Genomic DNA, 17,005 nt, shown 5'->3' on the forward strand with positions numbered 1-17,005 from the left:
GAGGGTGCTATTTATGTCCTTCTTAAGGTCCTGTATCATCATCATGATAAGTGATTTTAGATCTGAATTTTGTGCTTCCGGTGTGATGGTGTGTCTAGGACTTGCTATGGTGGGAGAATTGGGTTCTGATGATGCCAAGTAACCTTGGTTTGTGTTGTTTATTTTCTTATGCTTGCCCCTTGCCATCTGGTTAACTCTAGTGCTACCTGCCCTTGCTAAATCTGACTGGAGCCTGTCTTTCCTGTGATCCTGGTTGTGTCAGAACTCCTCAGAGTCAAGTTGCCTCTGTGATCCTGTGATTTTGGGATCCTGGGATCCTGGGCTTGTTAGATCACCTGGAAATGTGGCTTTCTTTGTGTGTTGTGGGACTGACTGCAGAGCTTGTGCCCAAGGTCTGCTCAGAACATTAACCCAGATAGACCCGAAGGAGTGAAATATGTTTTTAAATGTTAAGAAATTCAGATAAATTGAAATCATGTAACTTTTCTCATCATAATGCAATAAAAGTTTTTTTTAAAAAAAAAAAAGTTGAGGACATATCTCAGTGGTATGCATGAAGAACAGTGTTCAATGTTCGACATTGTGAAAAAAAAAAGGAGGAACGAAAGAAGGGAGGAAGCCAGCTGAGAGAGGGGTTTGCAGAGATGCTCAGTGGTTAGGACATACTTGCTTCTCTTTCAGATGAAGTTTGGTTTCCAGTGCCCACACTCAGCAGCTCAAAACTATCTGTAACATGGGTCCTAGGGACCCAGCACTCTCGTCTTGCCTCCACAAGCACCCATACTGTATATACACATAAATAAAAATGTAACAAAAATATTTCTAAAGTTGAAAAGCAAGCCAGGTATGGTGGTACATACTTTTAGTCTCAGCACCCAGGAGGCACAGCAGGCAGTTATCTATGAATCAGGCAGGTATCTGAGAATTCAAGGCCAGTCTGGTTTACATAATGAGTTTCAAGGTAGGTAGAGTTACCTTGTCCTAACCCCACCCCCTTAAAGAAAAAAAAAAAAAAAGCAATGTAGGGAAGAGCTATTTATCTGTTTGTTTCTGTATTGTATTCTAACCCCAGCTTCCACATTCTCATTTCGTCCCAGATTCTCCCCTTTCAACACTTCTGATTATATACTTTCTCTCTTTTTAGAAACCAGACAAACAAAAATGAGAATAACAAAACACAGGGAAAAACAGAACCAAAGAAAAAGCATAAGAAGTATACACAGATACAGAAACACATAGAAAACCCATATAAACACAAAACGGAGGCCATAACGTGTAAGCCAAAGACCATTGAAGTAAATAGTGCCCAGACAAAGTATTATGAGATGAAAATTCTCCAAAAATATTGAATTGCATTTGAATGGGCTGCATAGTGCTGTGCGGGGCCAGGCCTTATGTATGGTTCCTATGTGCACTGAGTAAGGAAGGCTTCATCTTGGACTGTTCATCGTGATGGGTAAGACATGGTGGGTGAAGCACACTGATTCTGTACTCAGAAAGAACCTAGCAGACAAGCAGTAAATCTTTAAGGCCCACACCTACTGACCTACTTCTTCCATCAAGATCCCCCTCTTAAAGGTACACTAATCTTCTACAACGGCAGCTCTAGTAAGGAGACCAAGTGTTTAAACCATATCACTTTTTAAACAATATCCTCCTTCTTCTCCTCTCTAGACCAAGGCTCCAAAGTGATCCTCCTGTAAAAGAGTGATAAAGGCTGAAGAGCAGCAGTCAGGCATACTTCAATAACCACCCCACTTCTGATACGATTCCATATTGGCTACTTTTCACAGCTGGACAAAATGCCTGAAAAAGCTTTAAGACTGTGTGTGTGTATATATATATATGTATATATATATACATATATATATACACATACACATAGTTATATGTGTGTGTATAGATACATACATCAATAAAAACAAACCATGGGCAGTGGTGGCACACACCTTTAATCCTAGCACTTGGCAGAGGCAGAGGCAGGTGGATTTCTGAGTTCAAGGCCAGCCTGGTCTACAGAGTGAGTTCCAGGATAGCCACCGCTACACAGAGAAACCCTGTCTCGAAAAACCGAAAAAAAATAAAAATAAAAAAAATAAAAACAAACCAACAAAAAACTTCAAAATATCTATAGTTTTTCTTCTAAAGATCTATATCTCTTCATTCATTTCACTCCATCTGAAGATCTGACTGGTCTGTGAGCAATTCTCTCTCCTCTGCCAGAAACCAGGAATTGGCGTGAAATCAGTTCCTTCTGGTCTCGAGGCTTTGGTGGCAGCACTTCAGTGACTAACTCATTCCCTAGCCACCCTTCCTTCTCTTAAAATCCTCTCCATATCTTGAATGCTTATTTTCCCTTCCCCTTTCAGATAGGTGTTTCTGGCCTGGAAGCATAATGTTGAACTTAGGGCTAGTTTCTGCCCAATGACATGACTTCTCCTACACATGACCCCAGAACACCACATTTACAGTAGTCAACTCTATACCAATGTTTTCTTTTCTAGAACTCTGTCTTAACTTTGCTTCCAGGACCCCCTTTCCTACAGTGAGGCTGCACAGACTCCTGACTCTGAAGCTGGTAATTGCTTCAGAAGGCCGTAATCTCAGGAACACAGTGGGGCTAACATGGTCTCTGACATGTGCTCCTTTCCAAACAGCCCGCTCTGCTTAGCTGTTAGAAACTCCTGCTCTTCAGTACCCTGACTGCCATGTACATTCATTTCTGCCCCTTTTTGTCTCCTGTCCTTTTTGTTTCTATCACAACAATTCTCAATGGGGCTTAACTGTGGTTCTCCTCTTCCTTTCCTTCCTTTCTTCCTTCTTTTTCATTTCTTTTGTTTTTTTGACACAAGGTTTTGCTATGTAGCCTTGCCTTGTCTGGCTTCCAGATCACAGAGATTCCCCTGTCTCTGCCTCCTGAGTGCTGCTGAGATTAAAGGCATGTACCACCTTGGTGGAATAAGTATTTAAATTTTTATCTGCTACTTAGGTAGGCCCCAATTTTTCCTCTAACACTAATAAACCTTCAACTGCTACCATCTCCCCCTTAGCCCTTTTTGTTTCCACTCATCCTTAGCAGTTCATCCTTCATCTACAAGATCCAAAGTTCAGGCATAGCTTGAGTGGAGAAAGTCTTGCTAGGAGCTTCCTCCCACCAGTGTCAAGTCGGATCTAGCCTATGCCTAGAGTTGCCCTGCCTCTTTTGAGTTTTTCCTATATCTTAAAAAAAATTCTTGCAGGGCAGTGATGGCGCAGGCCTTTAATCCCAGCACTTGGAAGGCAGATGCAGGTGGATTTCTGAGTTTGAGGCCAGCCTGGTCTACACAGTGAGTTCCAGGACAGCCAGGCCTACACAGAGAAACCCTGTCTTGAAACACCACCCCCCAAATAATAATAATAAAATTAAAAAAAAATTCTCATAGCATTTGTTTGCTAGGCACATTTCCTTAAAAGATTACACCTGCTCCCTCCCTTCCCATGTGCATGTAGTCTTAACATTCACCAGATTATGTGTGATATAAATTTACCAGCAGCAGTGACAATAATGGCCAACCACGGACTGGAGTATGGTGTGGTATGGAGGCCAACATAGGCTAAGACCCTGCAGCAGGCCCTGGTTTAAGCACTTTATACACACTAGCTTACTTAGTCCTCTGACAGTCTTTTAAAATGAGAACATTATCAATGCCCAACACCCATTTTCCAGATGTAAAACTAGCCCACAAAGGCCAAGGAGTTTGCCCACGGTCATCCAGCCAGTGACTGCACGTCCTTATGGCATTCTCCCTCGTAGGTACCCCTGCTTCTGGTGTTGCCCAAGCCTCCATGGAGCGACATACTCAAGGACTCTGGTCTAGTCTTCTCCACATTTAAAAGCTACATTTTCCCTTAAAAGTAAAATATAAAGCTGTGCAGTTATCACCCACAATGTACTCTAAATCTTGAGCATAATTCATTTCTTCTACTGTGCTGCCTGTATTATTCTATTAAAGTTACTCTGCAATTCTTTAAAAATGACTTCTTGTGTTCTCTGGATTGTGGTTCCCAGGCCTTCCCATGTAGACATACATTTAAATCCTTGGTTTTGGAGTTAGTTTTCACTACCTGATGAAGTATTATTGGAGCACGTACCAAAAAATGACGGTGTAGCTTAGTAAGATAAGCCATTCATACTCTACACGGCTCTTTTAAACAGAGATGGTTGGTTATTCCTGTAGCGGAGCTATATTCAGATCAAACTAATTTCTTTAGTGACATAAAGGGAGTGAGAGGCTTTGGGACGGCCTATGTCACTGGCTGAGTGCGGACAGCTTGGAACTACACAGTGTCTGAAATGCAAAGGAAGCTGAATCTTTAAAATGGCAGAAATTATAATTTTAAAAATTACAATAAATATCACCTGCCCGGTATTAAAAAGATTAAAGAGCTTATTTTCTACACTCCTATTGTGATAGGTTTCATAAGCAAATAATTTTAAGTACGCTAACCTGTTAAGCACTAGTAATTAGTTGAGAAAAACAAACACAAATGTTCTTGAAGATAAACAAACCCTGAGGGAATTCAGTCCTCTGAAATTATCTAAGTGTTACTGAAGTACTTCTGGAAGACTGCTACCTCAAATGAAAACCTCCTTTACCTTTTTTGTTTGTTTGTTTGTTTTTCAAGACAGGGTTTCTCTGTGTAGCCCTGGCTGTCCTGGAACTCACTCTGTAGACCAGGCTGGTCTCGAACTCAGAAATCCACCTGCCTCTGCCTCCCAAGTGCTGGGATTAAGGCATGTACCAACACTGCCTGGCCTCCTTTACCTTTCCTTCTACTTTCCATCACCTAACAACTTCTTCTGGAAAACAAAAGAAAAATCAACCAACCAACCAAGCAAAAAACCCCACGGGGTTCGGTAGGAAAGAATGTTTGCTAAATAAAATGAGAGCCAGAATTTGAATCCCAGTATCCATGTAAGTAGCTGGGTTTGCACACATGTAACTCTAGTGTTCTGGGAGGCAGACACCGCAGCCAGAGCTCTAGGACTTGCTGTCCTCCAGCCCTAACTCCGGCTGCTGTGAGAAACCCTACCTCAAAGGAATAAGGCATGGATGAAGTCTTCCTCAGGCTTCTGTGCGCACACCAGGGGGCACAGCATACCCGCTCACCCCCACATACAAACCCCAAACATATATTTCTATCTCTCTGTAGTTCAGGTTGTCCTGGAAATCAGTATGTAGCTCATGATGGTCTTAAACTCACAGGAATTGTCCCACCTCAGCTTCTTGAGTGTTGGGATTACAGTTGTGAGCTACTATACCCAGCTCATTACAATTTCTATGGCAGCTGTCAGGATCTGGGGGTGGATGAAAACCCTCTGGAATGTTTTGGGTTTTCCCTAGAAACATTCCATGTCTGTAATACCTGTGAATGGAAAGGCTGTTGGACTGGCAGGCTTTGTTACTGAGTAGTTAATGTGATGTGGTATTGTTATCTCTTGTCTCATTTTGCAGTCTACTAAATACAGATATGAGATTAAATGTTTTCCAAAGCCCACCCCCAAAACTCCACAATTTTAAGATGTCTCTGAATACTGTCGTACAAACAAGACTCTAAGACTTAATTCCAAGAACTAAAAATATGTATAAATCAGTGACATGAAAATAGGATATTTAAAAACAAATCTCCCAAAAGATCCATTATTGTTAAACTAATTTCTCTTTCACATTTCATCTAAGGAACAGAACAGTGCAAATGCATCTCAAGGAGGAAGAGCCTGTGCCCTCAGTACTGCAGGGATGAAGGCAGGAAGGATGGAAGTTCAAAGCCAGCCTGAACTATAACATAGATTATATCTTAAAAAAAGAAAAAAAAATGTAGTGCATAAGGAATGTTAAAAAAAAAAAAAAAAATCCATCCTTTGTAGCCTAGGAGGAAGAGGAAAGGAGGAAGGGGCCAGGGAAGACCTGGCTTACTCCATGCACAGCTTACTCTGTGCACTGTCCTTTCCGGAAGACACGTGGTAGTAAGGAGCTGACAGATGTGCATCCTATAAGGAGAGGTTCAAGGAGCCTAAGATGAGGACTGTCTTTCTGGGCATGCCTGTGAAAGGCCAAGGCTCTCAAGGGGCCACTATCAGCCGCAAAGCTTGTTCCACGTGACTCAGGGACTGGCAGGTGGTGGTCCAGTGAGGGCAAAGCAAGGCCCTGCCTCATCAAGGCCTACTTGGGGTATTCAGGAAGTCCAGAAGTGAAGTGATGGTACATTTCATTGAGAAGACAAAGTACCTGCTACTGAAGGAGGATTTGACCCTTCCTGACTGAAACTCAGTACAAAGACTTAGTACTGGAGGGGAGGGGAGGAAGGTGACCTCAATATGAATTACAAGGAAACACTTCAAAGTGAATTACAATGAAATCACAAAGTATCTCAAAAGGATAAAGTGACTAGTCTTACCTTAGGGGTTAGCACTCCTGAGCATAAAAAGGGCCATACTCCAGAACACCACAAGGAAAGGCATGTGTGGCTTAGACCCCCCTATTCCTCAGTCACTGTTTACTGGAAAAGACAGTTCCTCGGTTGGCAGGTGCCTTTAATATTTGGGAGACCAAGTAGATGGATTTTTGTGAGTTCAAGGGCAGCCTGGTCTATATAGTGAGGTCCAGGTCATCCGAGATCACATACTAGACCCTGTCTAGAAGGAAGCAGGGGTGTTTCAGTTCTTAAAACACTTATTTTTATGTATTAGGAAAATGTTACAAAACAAGAAATGCTATGTTAGAAATATGGCATGTTACCCTTATTGGCTAGATAAATGTTATAGTTGGTCCAGAAATCTAGGATATACAAAAGGCATCCTCTGTAACTTACATAAACCCCTTACCCCTAAACATACTTTGGAATAAGCAAATTGTGAAACAAAATTTGAAAAACAGTAGTTATGTAAAAGATTGAGGGGTGTGGTCCTGGGGCTAAAAACTATGGAAAATAGAGATGAACTTGGCCTCCAGAACCCACATGGGAGGAAAGTGCCTCCTGTAAGTTGTCCTCTAACCTCCAGATCCATGCCATTGTACATATATGTCCACACAATACACAGGTACACACACAAAATAAATAAAAACGTAATAAAAACTAGGGAAAAATAAGCTAGTTTATTTTTACATTTGAATTAATAAGAATAAATCTTAAATTCTACCACACCAAAATTAAAAATCATGGCTACATCAAAAGAACCAATACGTATTTGTTGAGTAGAAATTTTGTTTTGTCTTTTTGTTTTTTGTTTTTTGTTTTTTTTTTTTCTTTTCAAGATATGTTTTCTTTGTGTAACCTTGGCTGTCCTAGAACTAGCTCTGTATACCAGGCTGGCTTAGAACTCAGAAAGATCCATTGGCATCTGCCTCCTGTGTGCTGGGATTAAAGGCATATGCCACCACTACCCAGCTATAAATGTTTAATGTAATTAGAATTATGGACACAATTTTTTTATTTTCCAAGACAGGCTTTCTCTGCGTAGCCCTGGCTGTCCTGGAACTCACTCTGTAGACCAGGCTGGCCTCAAACTCAGAAATCCACCTGCCTCTGCCTCCCAAGCGCTGGGATTAAAGGCGTGTGCCACCACTGCCCGTCATGAACACAATTATAATATGCCATTTTTCAGATTTTATGTGTGAGTTTTGCCTGCATGCAAGTCTGTACACCAAGTGCATGCCTGGTGCTTGCAGAGGCCAAGAGAGGGTGACAGATGCCCAGGAACTGGAGTTACAGATAGCTGTGAGCTACCATGTGATTGCTGGGACTGAAGTGAGACTTCTGGGACAGCCAGTGCTCTTAAGGAGTAAGCCATCTTTCTAGCCCCTTAAGATATTTTTCAAATAGCTGTCTTCACCTATAGGTTTTGAAAAGATTATGAGTCTTTGAAAAAAATTATCCCAGTCCTGACCAAAAATAAAGCATGTCAAAGATCACATAACCAAAAAAGAAAAAAAGGAAAAGAAAAACAGCAATTGTACATCATAAGATAAAGCTTTATTTAAATGTCAGATGTCTGACATCCAGAAAGGTGACTTGCCTGGAGTCACATAAGAAATCTGGGGTTCACACAGCACAATACCAGCTTACTTCTCCTTAAGCTTCTCCCAGATTTCACTTTTCTCCCTCCCTTTCTGAAGCTTTGTAATGTTTTATCTATCGTAACCCTAGAAAGCAATCAATGAAATTCAAGTAGAAAATCAGTGACAGCTTCGAGAATGAGGGAATCCAGAGGTAAACTACTAGCTATGCAATAAGGAAGAGTGAGCGGAGTACATTTTAAGTCTTCATAACGGCGGCCAGGGAATAGAAATACATTTTCCTTGGGGAGAGATTGTGCTAAGGGGACCAGATACAGAAACAAAAGATAATTACTCTTGGGGGTTTATCTTTCTTGACTTCGTGGGACCTAAGAAAAACAATAGTCAATCACAACCTCCACCCGTTTTATTTCTCCCGGAACATTATGTAGACCACTTCTCCAAAAACTAAAGCAAACTAACTGGTTAAAAGACCTAAAACATTCTGAAAGTTTGGGTGACAAAAGCTGGAACCGACTCCAGACTCTCAAGTTAAGCTAGGTCAAAGCAGATTTCTTAAGGTTTGCAAATACCTTCAGCTGGACTAAAGGGCACAGAGCCTGTAGCGCTCCCTACAGCTGAGAGTTTGAACCTACCGAGCACAGAAATCCGGAGTTACCAAAGATTGAGTCCTTCACTCCTTGTTCCGTTTAAGAAAACCAGGTGAAGGTTGGGGTGGAGGGAGGCTGAAACGGCAAAAGGCAGGATTAATCACTTCTCCCAATTACATCAGCAGCCCCCGCCCTTTCTTCCGAGCACCTCCTCTCCTAGAATCTTCGCTACGTACTGCCGCTCCTTCGCCTACCCCCGGCTCCATTATATGCCCCGATACCTCCCCATTATCACCCGCCCAGCCACACTCCCCCTTTCCTCTTTCCTCCTCCTCCTCCGCCGGGGAAGGAGGAAGCCCGAGAGAGGAAACAGGGCGTCGGGGGCAGGGGCTTCACGATAAGAGGAGGCTCCATTGGCTCCGAGACTGTACGAACGCTTCCCATTGGCCAAGCCCGGCTGGAATCCACGCCCCCTCTGTTCCCCGCCCCCGCCCCTCCCCCGCGGCCCTCCCCCGCGCCCCCCGGCCAGCCCCACGGCGGGGAGGGACCGACTCGGCTAGAGTGGAGGCTCCGGCGGTGTCAATGGCTCCTTTTGCCACGGAGCAGCAGCAGCGGCGGCGGCGGCGCTGGGGCTGAGGAGGGAAGGTTCCTTTAAGGAGGAGGAACGACGACGCCTCTTTTTGCCCCTATCTCCTCCCTTTACACTCATTTCCCCTTCGCCGGGGAGGGGGGGGCCGGAGGAGAGAGAAGAGGCCGAAGAAAGAGAAAATTCCTCGCAGGGCGCTCTTTCAGGGGGTGTGGGGGGAGGACGAGGAACGGAGGAGCCGGGCGCCCCCCGCGCGCTCCCGCCCCGCTCGCCCTCTCCGAGATCGCCCGCCCACTCCCCCCGCCGCCGGAGACGCCGCTCGGGAGTCGGCGGGCCCGGCTCGTCTGCTCCTCTGCTCCGCCGCCGCCGCCGCGCTTCGCCTCAGGCTCCCCAGGCGGACGGACGCCCTTTCTTTCTTTCTCTTGCCCGGCCCGTCTTTCTGTCTGCGTCCCTCGCGGCCGCCCCGCCCGGCGGCCTCGGCCTTGCCCGTGCGCCAGGCCTGGCCGGCGAGCCTCGCTCGAGCTCCGGTTGTGCCCCGGCCTCCCCGCGGCCCCGGGGGCTCACGCCCGGGCCCCCGTCCCCGCGTCCCCGGCTGCCCCGCTCCTTCCCGCTCCCCACCCCCTTCCCCGGCCCCGGAGCTCGCGGTGCGTGTGCGCGTGAGTGTGTGTGTCCCTCCGCCAACGCCGCCACCTCAGCCCGGCAAATGAACTCCGTCCGAGCCGCCAACCGGAGACCCAGGCGAGTGTCGCGGCCGCGCCCGGTGCAACAGCAGCAGCAGCCCCCGCAGCAGCCGCCGCCGCAGCCGCCCCAGCAGCAGCCGCCGCCGCAGCCGCCCCAGCAGCCGCCGCAGCAGCAGCCCCCGCCGCCACCGCAGCAGCAGCCCCCGCCACCGCCGCCGCCGCCGCCTCCGCCGCCGCCTCAGGATCGGAACAACGCCGGCGAGAGGGGTAAGGCCGCGCTCGGGGCCTGGCCGGGCGGGAGGCCGGGCGGGCGGGCGGGCGGGGGCGGCGGCGGCGGCGCGCCCGGGGTGGGAGACGGAGGCCGAGCGGAGGCGGGTCCCACCGTGCCGCAGTGTTCGCCTCGGCCCGGCCCGGCCCGGCCTGGCCGGCAGGAAAAGCCGCGGCTGCGCGATTCGCCCGGGCTGCGGCTCAGGCCGCGCTTTGTTTGGTTTCGGGGCTGGCACCCTCCGTCCCCACCCCTCCTTGGGGCTTCCCGGCTGGCTCACCCACCCCACGGGAGTCTGTTCGCGGCCGGGGGGCGGGCGGAGGGTGGGGTTTCCCCCTTTCTTCCGCCTAGCTGGATCTGGGCTCCCCCTTTCTCGTGGTAGGTGGGGGGACGGCTGGCTTCGTAGGGCGGTGAGGCTGGCCGGGGAACTTGTTTTCCCCCTTCTCTGTGGGCTCCCCCTTGCCCCGGAGGAGGGGGAGAGGAGCGCCCGAGTGGTCCGCCGCGCTGGCTAGGGAACTTGTGTGCCCCCCTCCGGGTCACGGGGCAGGGGCAGCCTCGGCCCCTCTCTCAACCTCGAGATCTTTGCTGCGCAGTTTGCCTTTAGTTACAGAACCCCGGGGAAGAACCCGTTAAATCAATACCTTTAAATAAATAAATATAGAAGCTATCGGCCATTTCCAGCCCCCTCCCTCGTGTGCAGTGCAGTTACCCTTCCGCCGAGTCGTTCCCCCTTTCCTCTCCTCCCCGCTACGCCACGGGACTCCCCTCTGTCTCCGGGTGGGTTTGAGCACCCCTGCCGTAGAACGGGCCCCTTGGGATCGTGTGTGTATCTGTATGTAGTCGCGCGCGCGCGCGTGTGTTGTGACCAAGGCCTAGTGAAATGTGTCATTTGGACCCAACTGTGCTGCGCTGTCTGGTAACCACCATTGTCTAAGGGCTGAGGCTCCCTCGGGTTGGATTCTTGTTTTAGCAGAAATAATGTTCGGTTTTGCTTGGATGATGTGCTTATGTGGAGAGGTTTGTGAGATGAGAGTGTTGCACCTTGATCTCCAAACATAACTAGTCTCTTTATTACATCCGCTTGCAGCGGGGTGTAAGTCAGCACGGTATTTTGTGTATGGTTGTTTTAAGGAGGAGAATTGTTAGGAGACATTTTGCGTGTTTTGGTTGGCGGATTAAGGTTAATTTTTACGTGCGTTGCGTTGGTTGTCACACCTCCTTTGATTAAGGAGACTGCGTTTAAATTTTAAAAATTGTACATTCTTTCTTTAACTGCTTCATTGTATTTGATCAAAATATTTATCGGAGGAAGGAAATTGTTAGTTCGAAAAACAGTTTAAAAGGTTTGCATTAGTCACTGTTACAATAGTCTTTGTGAAAGCAGTTGGCTGTATGTTATTTCAGAGAAGATGTTTCAAACCGGCTAGAAGTCTTTTGCAACATGGTTGGTAAAAAATAGTTTAATGATTCTTTGATACATTTACCAATTTTTGACAAATTAAAAAAAAAATTCTCATGTACCCTTACATGAAATTTCACTTCCATGTCCCCGAGTTGTCTGGTGTTCTGTTCAGATTACCAGGTCTTGTAGAATTGACACGAGGGAAAACAAGTGAAATTAAAATGTTAATGAAGTGTTTAGTGTTAAGGATTCTGTTCTCATAGTAAGCTTTTTTAAGATGTTCTGATCTATTAGAAGCAGATCGCCTCAAGTGTCAGCCAAACTCAATTCACTCCTATGGTGGATTTTAAACGTTTATTCTGCATTCCACTTGAGCATTTTCTTCATCTATTCTAAATTATTAGTTATCAGAGTCTATTTCTGCTTGCATCTTGGTCATTGACAGTCATATGCCAGAGTGTCAGTTTCCTTTTTATTGTTGTTCAAAAGCTGACAAAGCTGTTCTTGAATTGTGATCTCGTTATGTACTTAACCAATGGTCAGTAACGCGCAGTCTAGGGCAGTTCTCTATAGTAGCTAGTAGGACTGTTCTGGAGGGTCTGTGTTGGCACAGAGGGATAAAAACTTGCTGATTAACCTTCAGGGAGAATAGTGTGAGTCTTTCCAAGGGCAACTAAATGGCCTTAAAAGTGAATAAACATTAAGATAAATTAAGACTAAAATATAATGAAGATTTTGCTAGGCTTGTGGAAAATAATATTCCTTAAAAGATTAGCATTCTTATTATATTTTTAATGGACATTTCATATATTGACTAGAGCCACCTAAAAGTAGCTTTCCTTTCAAAAGTTTTAGAAGGTATACAGAGTATTTTAGTTTGAGAAAATTCTATTATTAATACTTGTTTATGCGAATATACTGCAATAATCTTACAAGGGGGTAGCAAACTGGTCAGTGGGTAAAAGGTCTTGTCACCATCAGGTAGAATATCAAAGTGAGAACATTTTTAGACAAATTAGTTCAATCTGTGTATAAAATTGACTTATATGAAGATGTACTTTAAGCTCTTTAATTGTAATACAGGTAGAGACTTACTTTTCAAACAGAAATTCTTTCAGATTATTTCTTTAGTTGTCTCTATCCATATGTTAATTAGAATAAAAGAATGCTTGGCAGTGGTATTGAATGTATATCTACAAGTAACATGCATTTCTCTGTACGCATACATACATTTTCTCTTCTAGGTAGTGACCAGGCTTTGAAGTGCAGTAGAAACTTGGGTGGGATCTTAGCAGAATTGTTTGTTTTTGTTTTTTGACGAGAGCCAGGGATTGAACTCACGACCCTGAGGAGGCTAGACGGTACTGCCAACCGCCGAGCTGTCTCCCCAGCCCTGAGATGGTTTAGAAGTGCACACTAACACAGGATTTTTGTTTTAGTCTGAAAATTTTTACTTTGAGATTTCACATACTACTAAAAACTAAAAGAGAAAAATTGTGTTTTATGTAATCATAAATTGGATAGTGTATTCCATAATTTAATGAAATTGGAAAATATTTGGGGTTAGATTTTGGTTTGTTCATATATTTTATTTATTTACTTATTTAGAGACAGGGTCTCATTTTGTAGCTCTGACTGGCATGGAACTTACTATGTAGACCAGGCTGGCTTCTTACTTAAAGAGAGCCACTTGCTGCTGCCTCTGGAGTGTTGGGATTAAAGACATGTACTGTCTGATTATATCTTATATTTTTAGTTTACATACTTATGAGTACTTTGTTTTAGTACATGGATATATCATGTGTAAAGTTCAGATCAGGATAAGTATCAAATAAGCATGTCTCTCAAATATTTATAATTTCTTTTTGATTAAAAACATGCAGAATCCTTTCTTCTAGCTTTTTTGACATATGTAATACATTATTGTTTTCTGGAGTCACCCTGCTATAACAGAATACTAGTTCTTAGTTCTTTAAACTGTAACAGTGTGCTGATCCACCTTTATTCATCCTTCACTCCAACTTCCCTTAACATCTGGTATTACTAATTGTGTTCCCAGCATCAGTAACATCAACTTTTGAAGTTCCACATATCCATTTGTCTTTCTGTGCTTGGCCTGATTCACTTAACATCATAAAAATGACAGCATGTGTTCCTTTTTCTGCCTAAAAAAGTGTGTTATATATATATAATGCACACACACACACACACACACACACATACACACACAATCCTTTTCTGCATCAATTGATAGGTTTTCGAGTTGTTCCATTTCCTGACTGTTAAGAACAGTAAACAAGGCAGTGTAGGTTTAACATACTGAATTCATTTCCTTTGGTTATACATGGATATTTGTTCTAAGTTTTAAAAGGCTTTAGCTTTTGTAACCTGTCCCACAGAATTCAGTCTTTTTATTCTTAGAACTTATGTTTTCACTTTTTTTTCTAGAAATATAGGGGAAACAGATTTGCAGATGTGCTATAGATATTCTAACCAATAGGGTTTTTTCTTTCTTTTTTTTTAAAGATTGTTTTAATTAATTCTGTCTCTCTCTCTCTCTCTCTCTCTCTCTCTGTGTGTGTGTGTGTGTGTGTGAGAGAGAGAGAGAGAGAGAGAGAGAGAGAGAGAGAGAGAGAGAGAGAGAGAATGTATATTTGTCTGTATATGGGTTATGCACATTTACGAGTGTAGAAGAGGGTGTCAGATCCTCAGGAATAGCTATGAGTCCCTTGACCTGGGTGCTGGGAATAGAACTTGGGTCCTGAAGAGTAGCAAGCACTCTTAAGGGCTGAGCCATCTCCCTAGGCCGTATTTTTTAAAAAAACAAAATGCTACTGCATAGTCCTGGCAGGCCTGGAACTCACAGATACCTGCTGCCTTGGACTGGACCCTCGCACAGGGATCAAGTGTGTGTACCACCATCCCTGGTTTCTTAGTTACTTTTCTGTTGCTAAGGCACAATGACCAAGGCAACTTATAAAAAAGAGTGTATTTGGGACTTAGAGTTTGAGAGGGTTAGAGTCACAGTCTTCGTGAATGACATTGCAGTAAGCAGGTATGATACTAGAATAGTAAGTAGCTGAGTGCGTACATCTTGTTCAACAAACACCAGGCAGAGAGGGCCAACTGAGAATGGTGTGGGCTTTTCAAACCTCAAGGCTGGGGCCTGTGACATATTTCCTCCAACAAGATTCCACCTCCTAATGCCACAAACAGTTCCACCCACAAAGACCAAGCACTCAAACATGAGCCTATGGGAGGCTTTCTGGACTCAAACCAACATACCTGGTTGGTTTTTAGATGTAGATTTTTTTAGATGCTAGTTTTACTATATTTTATTTTTTACTGGATATGATTGACCCTTATGATCCCAGCTGTAGGGAGGCAGACATAGATCATGATTTGTAGGCTAGCCTGGGCTGCAAAGCAAGACTCAAAAAATAGTTAATACATACACAGTTTGAAATTAAATTCCATTTTTTATTAAATATTCTTATTTATTTGGGTTTCATGTGTCTGTAGTGTATGAGGCCAAAGGAGTGCATGTCACCTGGATGTTAAGATAAGCAGGGAGTTGTGATCTGCGAGATGCTGGGATTGATCTCAGGTCTTCTGTAAGAAGAGTATGTGTTCTTGTCATGCCACTGAGTCACCCATCCAACCCCCAGTGTCTGTCTGTCTCTTCTCTCTCTCTCTCTTTTTTTTTAAAGATTTATTTATTTATTTATTTTATGTGTATGAGTTCACTGTAGCTGTACATGTGTGTGGCTGCTGGGAATTGAACTCAGGACCTCTGCTGCCCCGCCTGCTCCAGCCCGAAATTCAACTGTAGCTGTCTTCAGACGCACCAGAAGAGGGTGTCAGATCTCATTATGAGTGGTTGTAAGCCACCATATGGTTGCTGGGATCTGAACTCAGGACCTTCGGAAGAGCAGTCAGTGCTCCTACCTGCTGAGCCATCTTGCCAGCCCCCAGTGTCTCATTTTTGAAAGTTATTTACTAAATTCTGCTTAAAATCCATCACTCTTCATAGCTTTTCCGTCACGATGTTGTAATAAGAGAGTTTGAGTTTGGTAAATAATATTTACATAGAAGTTTCTGAAAGTAAGGAGAACTTATATGTGGGAAAAGAACATGACTGTTTTAGGTGCTGAATATTTTTCATATTTGTTTGTTTGTTTGTTTGTTTGTTTTTCCAAGGCATGATTTGTAACTGTGTAGCTCTGACCTGGAACTCACTCTGTAGACCAAGCTGGCCTTAAACTCAGAGTTCTGCCTCCCTCTACCTGCAGAGTGCTGGGATCAAACCAGCACTCCTCCTAGGTGCTGAAATTTTAACTATAAAGTATCCAAATGTTCTAACTCCATAAACTAATAGAGGTTGCTACTTATGATCTGAAATGATTTCATACTGCAAAAATTTAGTCTTTATTCTCATACTTGTAGAATGAAAAGTCCCTATGACTGTGGACTTGAGGCATTTTAAAAATATAACTTGTTGGAAGAATTTAGTGCACACAGTATTATCTAACATGTCTCTGATAGTGCAGGCTCCATTATGGAGTGGTAAGCTCTGCTGGTCGTGTGTCACTGTGGTGTTGTCCTCTTCCCTTCTCCTTCTCCCTCCCCTTCCTCTACTCTCCCTCTCTCCTCCCTTCCCTCCCTCCTTCTCTCTCTCTTTCTCTCTCTCTCTCTTTCTCTCTTTCTCTCCCTCTCTTTTTTGTTTTTTTTCGAGATAGGGTTTCTCTGTGTAGCCTTGGCTGTCCTGGAACTCACTTTGTAGACCAGGCTGGCCTCAAACTCAGAAATCCTCCTGCCTCTGCCTCCCACGTGCTGGGATTAAAGGCGTGCACCACCACTGCCCAGCCTCTCCCTCTCCCACTCCAGCTCTCTCTCACTCTCCCTTCCTCCCTCCTCTCTCTCTTTCCTTCCTTCCTTCCTTCCTTCCTTCCTTCCTTCCTTCCCTTTCTCTCCCCCTCTCTCTCTCTTTCTCTCTTTCCTTTTTTCTTTCTTTCTCAAGGAAAAGCAAGAGCCACCATCAGATGCTCTCTTAATAATGAGGGTCTGCTTTCCATACCTTAGATTTGGCAGACTTCAAGCCTCGTCCTGGGGGAGGGGGCTACCTCTAAGACCCCTGCACCAAAATCTGAGTCCTAAAGTCCTTGTACAGAGTCTGCATGCAAATTGTATATATTCTGCCATAGACAGTAGATCTCTGGATTACTCATAATGCAAGTGCTGTGCAACTTGTAACACTGTCTTATGCGAGCAGTAAAGAGAGGGCTCATACATGATAGGTTTTCAGTCTAGATGCACTTTCCATCTGAACAATTCTGTCTGTCCTGTTTTTGAGATAGGGTCTCTATTGTATAGCTTTGGCTAACATGAAACTTACTATGTAGGCTAGTCATTTGGGGACTTATTT

The 17,005-nt window shown here is 44.5% G+C and overlaps 1 protein-coding gene and 1 long non-coding RNA gene across 4 annotated transcripts in view; one reads left to right on the top strand and one right to left on the bottom strand.

Moving 5' to 3' along the window:
* LOC116080259 overlaps positions 1 to 9,391 on the bottom strand; it is a 42,133-nt gene extending 32,742 nt beyond the window's left edge. Inside the window, exon 1 of one of the 2 annotated variants that reach the window (XR_004114367.1) lies at positions 8,693 to 9,391. This is a non-coding gene — a long non-coding RNA (uncharacterized LOC116080259). The remainder of the gene's footprint in view (positions 1 to 8,692) is intronic. The other variant, XR_004114368.1, reaches the window with a different exon arrangement.
* Fbxo11 (F-box protein 11) overlaps positions 9,193 to 17,005 on the top strand; it is an 83,185-nt gene continuing 75,372 nt past the window's right edge. Inside the window, exon 1 of one of the 2 annotated variants that reach the window (XM_031356605.1) lies at positions 9,193 to 10,180. In XM_031356605.1, coding sequence (XP_031212465.1) covers positions 9,937 to 10,180 — 244 coding nt within the window. In that variant the 5' untranslated portion in view covers positions 9,193 to 9,936. The remainder of the gene's footprint in view (positions 10,181 to 17,005) is intronic. The other variant, XM_031356604.1, reaches the window with a different exon arrangement.

This window comes from Mastomys coucha, unplaced genomic scaffold (assembly GCF_008632895.1).
Source record: "Mastomys coucha isolate ucsf_1 unplaced genomic scaffold, UCSF_Mcou_1 pScaffold6, whole genome shotgun sequence".
Taxonomy (NCBI): domain Eukaryota; kingdom Metazoa; phylum Chordata; class Mammalia; order Rodentia; family Muridae; genus Mastomys; species Mastomys coucha.